We start from the raw sequence: 8029 nt of genomic DNA on the forward strand, positions 1-8029 counted from the left end.
GGGCCTCTATTTTTAAACACATGATTGACACCCATCTGTCCGAGCTGGGTCAAATACAGTCCATCCTGTGGGCAGAGAGAGGAATCAGATGACTTCTGAAGTCCCTGCCAGCTCTATGATTTCTCAAACAGAAATGTAATTGTGTCCTTAGGTTAAAAAAATAAAAAAAGCCAACACCACCCCAAAGATCCCTCAAAACTATAACCTGCAAAAGTCAGTAAATGAAACCAGATACTCCTTCCCCTTCCTTTGGATGAGTTTGAAGCCAAGACTTAACCTAAGCTGCCCAAAGAAGGAACTAGAAATAAGGCAAGCAGACAGCAGAGAAGGAGGGGAGCCTGGGTTTGGTGGTGATGAATCAGGCGTTGGACCCGGAGGGTGTCTCCTTCCTAACTGTGCAATTAGGGAGTAGATAAAAGGTTTCAGCGCCTGCTGTCAGCTCACGGCCCGCTGCTGCACAGTCCACTTGCTCTCACTCGGGAACAAGGTAAGTCTCATAGACTATCTGCGTGAGCATACTTAGGATCTCAGCCGCTGCTCTGCTTATATGTGAGACCATGTAAGGATTTCAGAGGAAACACACTCTAAGTCGACCACTATTAATGATACTAAACTGGGAGCTCCAGCCACCCAAATGCATTTCTTACTTATGGAACTTCTTTGATCATTTTCTTTTGCAAAAAATATAAACTGTTTGTATGACATAGGCACGAATACTACTTAACAAGACATGGGCCTGTATTAAAATGGAAAATAATAGGGTCATTTAAACGATGGGTAATGAATGAAGGGTCAGGACTCTTTGTTTTACCAGTGAGTTCACTGAGCCATGTCTTCTTGGCAAAAACGTGTTGCTTCAGCCTGCACACATAGGAGTTGATTTCTTGCCATTACTTCTCTTTCCTCTAGAAGCTTTACTAACTTTAAAAGTTACACTTTCTTAAGCAGAGGAGCTAGACTGAGCCAAGGTAGGAAGAAAACAGGTGGACACTCTCAGATGAGGTTGGAAGGATTGCTCGCACTCTGTTGACATCATTTGTACATTTCAATACTTAACGTTGAGTTCTTTGCCCACCCTCTTTTGCAATAATGCTTTCTCTGAACACACGAGTGTCGCGTTTTCTGTAGGGTGGGGTGAGTGACGTGTCTCTTCTAATACCTACCTGTGCTAGATCTGGTCTCACCACATTATCTGGTACAAAACTAAATCACCCCTAAAGTTCAGATACAATATTTTAAGATGCAGAATACGGCAGATGACGCCAGTGGAACTGGAGGAGGGACAAAGAAGGACGATCTTGGTTTCTCCTTCCTGAAGCACCCGTCCCAGGAAACGAGCTTTGTTTGTTCTTTCTTACAGTCTCCTGAGTTCCTAAAGATGCCTCGACTCCTGAGAGATGTCCTCTGCGTAACTGAGACATTCCACAAGTACGCAAGGGAGGATGGTGACGAGGCAACACTGACCTGCAGAGAGCTAAGACGGCTCATCCAGGGCGAGTTTGGGGACATTCTTCAGGTGAGGTGCCCACAGAGCTGTGGAAATCTTCTCCACTTGCTCTTTCTCCTTAATCCAAGGAAGATGGGCATTAAGTGAATTTCTGCTCATTTTCCACTTGGCTACCAGCTCTTAACACTCACTAACTTTTCAACAACTTTTCTCAGTCTTAGCTCGCTACTTTGTGCAATTGCTTAGCAAATCCTATAGGGAAAAATGAAGTTTTCCTCACTGCAACTATTGCTTCAGCAAAGTAGGCTTCTGAGAGGAGTCACGAGCCAATATGCATCTAAATGCAACTCACATCTAAATGCTCCTTCTTAGCCATGATGCAAAATGGCATCCAGAATCAATCAATTTTTTTATTGTTTGGGGAAATTTCACCAGTCCCTAAGGAACAGGGTTAAAAAAAGAGGATTCTAGGGAGACATACAGACACTGAGGGCACCTGACCACATATAAATAGGCTGATTTCTCACTGTGTTTTCATGCAGCCACGTGCCATTCATGCTGTGCAGAGAAATTTGAATCTTCTGGATATTGACAGTGATGGCACCATCAGTTTTGATGAATTTGTTCTTGCAATCTTCAACTTGTTGAACTACTGTTATCTTGATATACAATCATTACTAAATTCAGAACCAAGACAAGTGTCTAAACCAGAGGAAAAGCCAGATAGTATGGATCTTCAGGCAACCAATGAAACTGGCCAGTGGACAGAGGAAACTCCACCAACTCAAGACAAAGTGCTGTTTCCTTCAGGAATAGCATCGTCAGCTCAACTCAGCCTTAATGAAAGGGGAGCAGTTGGACATAACAGGATAGACCCACAGGGAGACACTCAGACTCACAAACTGCCTATAGAAGAATTTGGGCACAGTGATCCTGAGAACCAACATCTGGAAGGAGCTGAACAGAGCCAGAAAGTGGCCCAAGATGTACCAGCAACAGGAGACAGTGGGGCCCAACTTGAGACAAATAAGCCAATGGTAGGATCAGAACTGATCAGCAGTCCCACAAAGGGGGAGGGACAGGATAAGGAGATTCCAAGGGAGGGAGATAAACCAGCCAGGGAGCAAAGTGGCACTAAGACAAGAGAGCAATTTGGAGAACATAAAGGGAAGTTGGGGACCCAAAGTTCTCCACCAAAAGAGACAACACAGAGGCCATCTGAAGATCAGGAAGCTGCAGCAGAAAAGGGTGTTAAGGAACACTCTAAAGCACAAGAACTTCCACTAGAAGGTAAAGATGAGCCCAGTTCAGAGCATGCTGACCTGCCAGAACAAGCTGCTGCCTGGGAACCATTTCAGACACAGAAATCAACTGATCCTGAGGATGATAGTAGAACAGCTGAGACTCAAGAACCAGGAAAGGATGCTGACAGGACACCACCTGAGACAAAGAATGCACTTGAACCTGAGGATGATGGTAGAACACCTGAGACCCAGGAACCACCATCACAGGAAAAAGAATATGAAAAAAAGGACCTGCCAGTCCAGGGTGATAGCAGAAATGTTTCAGAAACACCCAATGTTAGAGCCGAATGGAAAGAGGGGAGAGGTTCTGAGGCCCATGGGTCAGCAGGGCAGAAAGAAAGTGAGAGAAAATCTCAGTTACCAGTCCTGGAAGACCAAAAACAGGATGGGAAGTATCAGGAACTCCAGGCATCATCGAAAGCAAGGGATGCTGAAGAAGTTTCTAAGACACGAGAGTTAAGCTCAGAAGGAGTAGATCAGAATCATCCTGAAATTGAAGGAGCAATCACCCCAGGAGAAGAGGCAAGACACGCTGAGGAAGGCACAACAGAATCACTTGTGAGCAGCAAAAATGCCCCTGCAGCAGAAGGGACACCAGGAGTGAGAGAAAGAACACAGGAGTTGGCATCACTTGAGAACCAGTCTGGAGAAGAAAATAAGGGGGTCACCAAGACTCATGACAAGCTCATTGAAGAGGATGATGGTTACCATAGGGAGGGTCCTGAACCAACAGTCACACAGAATGATGAGGGGTATTCCAAAACCCCCAACAGCCTGACTCCACAGGATGGTGACAACAGCTCAGAGACAAGTGACCTACCTGTGCAAGGGAATTCGCAGAGTCAAGTAGACCCACTCAGAGAGTCCATGCAAGAAAGTCACAGTGATAACCCAGATAACCAGAAACGGGTAGCACCAGGTGAGAAAAACAGAGCTCAGGAGGCAGTGGTGCTGGCAGTGAGAGGAGAGGATGACCAGCTCACCAAGGAAGGGGAACAGCCTGCCAGAGAAGAGCACAAGAGTCAGGGCTCAGGGACCAAAAGCCCAGGCCCCGCTGTGGAGCCCAGTGGACACCCAGAGGCACAGGAGTCCACAGCAGGACATGAAAACAGGAAGTCCCTGGAGACACAGATCCCAGGTGCCCTGGATGCAGACTTCACTGACCAGCTTTCCATAACACAGCTCCCTACAAAGGAAGACAGTAGAAAAGAGCAAAAGTTCCAGGGCCCAAGTACCAAAGAAGAGGAAGGTGGAGTACCAGGGACTCATGAGGCTCCAGTAAAAAGTCCAGATGAGGACAATTCAGCCTCCCCCAAGACACACCTTGAGGAAACTGCAACATTGGAGGAAGACGATGAAAGCCCCCAAGAGCTGGCAGGTGAAGGTAATGACCAACCAAATCCAGCCAAGAAAGGACATGATTCTTCAGTCCCCCAGTCAGGCCTTGAAGAGAGGACACAGAGGGACCAAGAGCCCTGTTCTGTGGAGAGGGGTGCAGTCTATTCCAGTCCACTGTATGAGTACCTGCAGGAGAAGATAACGCAGCAAACAGACATAACCCAAGAGGAGCATCAAAATCAAACTCAGACAGCCAGGGCATTGAGCCAGGGCATTGAACTCTGCCATGACCAGTCGAGTGCATCCCTCACCAGTGACAGCCAAGCATCACAGCAGCACGGCAGGGAATTTCTGCCTGATGAGGATCCTACTGATGTACAGCAAACGTCAGCTCCCCAGGCCGTGGAAGATAAGCAGGGCCGCCTCAGAGAGAGGAACCAGGATCACACAGGGGTGAGAGCACCACACAGCAATGAAGCATGATCATTATCCCAGAAGCTCCAACAACTTCATACATCTCGACATGCCACAGACTTCTTCCCTCCCAATCACCCTCAACACACACGCACACATTCAGAGACAGACTAATAGTCCTCTAAATTCCTTTCCTACATTTCTATAAGAGCAAATAATAAAGTATTCATCAGTAGGAGCTACCACCAAAGAAATATCACACCAAACAAATACAACCAGTAAAAGTTCTGTCATATGATTCTACTTCCAAGTGCTGAAATGGACTTTCTCATGAGACCATTTATCACAATTGATCTGTCACTGAAAACAGAAAAATCCCTTCCATATCTTTAGCAGATGCTAATTTCTTCAAGTGATTCATTGGCTTTTTAAAGTGTGGCAATAGGAAGTACAAGACCGCACAATATTCCCTTATAATCATAAAATATCATTGATTGATAGATGGAGATTATTATGCTTCATGACATTCCCTACACAGATTTCAAGTTTACTCTAAAATTTTATCCCTTAAAATAACTTCAGATATTACCATAACTTAAAATAATTATGAATTTCTAGCAAAACTTTCTAGGAATTCATGACTCTGCCCATTCCCAGGTGCAACTAAATCTATGCCAAGGATTCATTCATACATTTATTCATTCAACAAACTTTTATTAAATCCCACTCCTCACACAGCCCTTTCATAGTTTCTGGCTCAAATAAGCAATCAGAATAATTATGAAGGCGAGTAAGAACACAAATCTAAAGTATGTCTGATTCCATAATAAGCTCTTCTAACCACCCATCCACCAAGTCGACGAAATGTTTACCTATATGGTTTGCTGAGGACGTTGTATTAAAATTGATAATTAAATAACCTGATGATCAATATCTCTCTTTTGCTGGTTCGTTTTTTTCTTCATTCTCCATCTAGCCTTGGAGACATCAATCAGAAACAAAAACAGGGGCCGGCCTGGTGGCACAGCGGTTAAATGCGCACGTCCTGCTTCAGCGGCCCAGGGTTTGCAGGTTCGGATCCCAGGTGCAGACATGGCACCGCTTGTCAAGCCATGCTGTGGTAGGCATCCCACGTATAAATTAGAGGAAGATGGGCACGGATGCTAGCTCAGGGACAGCCTTCCTCAGCAAAAAGAGGAGGACTGGCAGCAGATGTTAGCTCAGGGCTAATCTTCCTCAAAAAAAAAAGAAACAAAAACAATCTTAGTGATTTGTGTTTTTTCAAAAGACCATAATTAAAGAATGTTGCTCGCAGAGCTTAGTAATGACCCAGGAAAGGAATGAAATAGTTATCGCATAACATTTCCTGAAGCCAAAATATCACATATTTCATTGCATTCTGCCTTCGAGGTTCAATTTTCTTCCACTTCAACTCACACCTCTTCCAGAATCTAAAATTCTCCTATATTTCCTCCCCCTCCAATATTTTCAGCCCTTTTCATTCTACTTTCAAAGATAAATGCATATCCCTACCTAAAAAATATTCTCTTAAATGAGCAAGAAACATGAGACAATTCACAAAAAAGAAAAATATATACTAGAGCATAAACTAGCAGTCCCTTTTGGCAAGCAACTTGGCAATACATATCAGGGATCATAAAAATGGCAAAGATCATGAATAACAAATTCACAAAAGAAGCTATACAGATGGCTAATAAATACATGAAATCCTCACTAGACTTCAAAAAAATGCAAATTACAAATAATTTTTTCACTTATCAAATTAGTAAAGGTTATTTCTCTGTTGTTAATAACCATACAGTGAGATTGGAGGAAGGGGGACAGGAACCCTAAAATACAGCTGATAGACATATTAAATGAGGGCAAACTTCCTGGAAGTCAATTCAATAATATGCATAAAAACATTTAAAATATTTCTCAGAGGGCCAGCCCCATGGCCTAGTGGTTAATTTCAGTGCATTCCACTTCTGTGGCCCAGGTTCACAGGTTCAGATCATGGGTGTGGACCAACACCACTTGTTAGCCATAATGTGGCGATGATCCACATATAAAAAATAGAGGAAGACTGGCACAGATGTTAGCTCAGGGCTAATCTTCCTCAGCAAAAAAAATAATTCTCAGATAGCATTATAAGGAAATAATCAGAGATGTGTGTAAAGATTCTTCTACAAAGATGTTAGTAATAGCATATTAAAGACAGCAAAAACCAGAAATAACCTAAATGTCTATCGTTATGGGAAGAATTAACTAAATCATGGTTACTAGATACTTTGGAATGCCAAAAAACATTGGAAATTATGAGGTAGGAGTCTATTTAATTAAATGAGGAAGGCTTCATAAGATACTAAGCTTTGAATGATTATAAAATGGTATGATCCCATTTAAAGATTAATAAATGGATAAATAGACAGAGTCTGAGACCAAAATCTCAACAGTAGTTATCTCTAGATAGGGCAACTGTAAGTGACATTTACTGTTTGTTTTGATATTTTCCAAATTTTCTATAATGAAAATGTGATATATTTGTAATCAGAAAACAATAAATGCTATTTTTAGTAACTAATTAATGACCTTTAACTCTATCCTCAAGAAATAATCTAAAATAGAAAAAGAATTTCTTCACAAAGATGTTCACAGCACCATTATTTATAATAATAAAAAGTAGAGAAAATCAGATTTCTAATAATAGGGGAGTAAGTTATGAAAATTATCAAGTGTCTCCTTGGTGGTTACTATATAGTTTCTAAAATATGTATTTATGAAGCATCTACAATCATATGGAGAACTTCTTATGTGGAAAAGCATGACATCATTCTGTATTTACAGCATGATATCAACTATGTTCAAAAAAATTAAATATATGTATTTATAGAGAGGAACTACATCTAAGAATCTACAATGTTGATCTCTTGATGATAGAATTATGTGACTTTTTTTTCTTCTTTCTAGATTTCTATATTTTCAACTTTCTCTGTACTGAGCATATTTTATTTATTTTCTTAATTGAAAAAATTAAAAAATTATAACAATGGTTTTTAAATGTTTTCTTCACATCCTAGCAACCGTTCAATTTTTCTCTCCTTCTTTCTGTCTTCCATTCAATTATTTTTGCCACCATCCTACAAAAATTCTTCCTTTGAAGGTGACATTGCCCTCCATCTGACAAGCCTGAAGACTCTAACTTCCATGTCTTTAGAACTCTTTGTGACAGTTGACACTGATGACTGCCTATCCTGAAATGCTCACTTTACTGGTCCTTCCCAACTCTCTCATGGATTCTTGTTACCAGTTCCCAAGATGTGGGCTCTTTCCAAGGGCTCTTCTTTTTCTAGACTTTCTCCCTCTGAGAACCCATCCTTGGCCCAAGTCACCACTATCTCTTCTACACTGATGAGCCTCAATTCACCTTGTTCAGACTTGACCATGCACTTCAATCCAGTGCATGCAAATGCTCATAACATATCACCCCTGAGATGGCCAACCACTCCCTGATAAACTGGCTTGT

The 8029-nt window shown here is 42.0% G+C and overlaps 1 protein-coding gene across 1 annotated transcript; it reads left to right on the forward strand.

Annotated features, from left to right (window-relative positions):
* The first annotated feature begins 288 nt into the window (after window positions 1-288).
* On the forward strand, window positions 289-5436 carry TCHHL1 (trichohyalin like 1). Its single transcript, XM_005613429.3, has 3 exons — window positions 289-487; window positions 1361-1516; window positions 1990-5436. The coding sequence occupies exons 2-3, from the start codon at window positions 1379-1381 to the stop codon at window positions 4570-4572; spliced, it is 2721 nt and encodes a 906-aa protein (XP_005613486.2). The 5' UTR covers window positions 289-487; window positions 1361-1378; the 3' UTR covers window positions 4573-5436.
* The last annotated feature ends 2593 nt before the right edge of the window (window positions 5437-8029 follow it).

Source organism: Equus caballus, chromosome 5 (assembly GCF_041296265.1).
Source record: "Equus caballus isolate H_3958 breed thoroughbred chromosome 5, TB-T2T, whole genome shotgun sequence".
Classification (NCBI taxonomy): domain Eukaryota; kingdom Metazoa; phylum Chordata; class Mammalia; order Perissodactyla; family Equidae; genus Equus; species Equus caballus.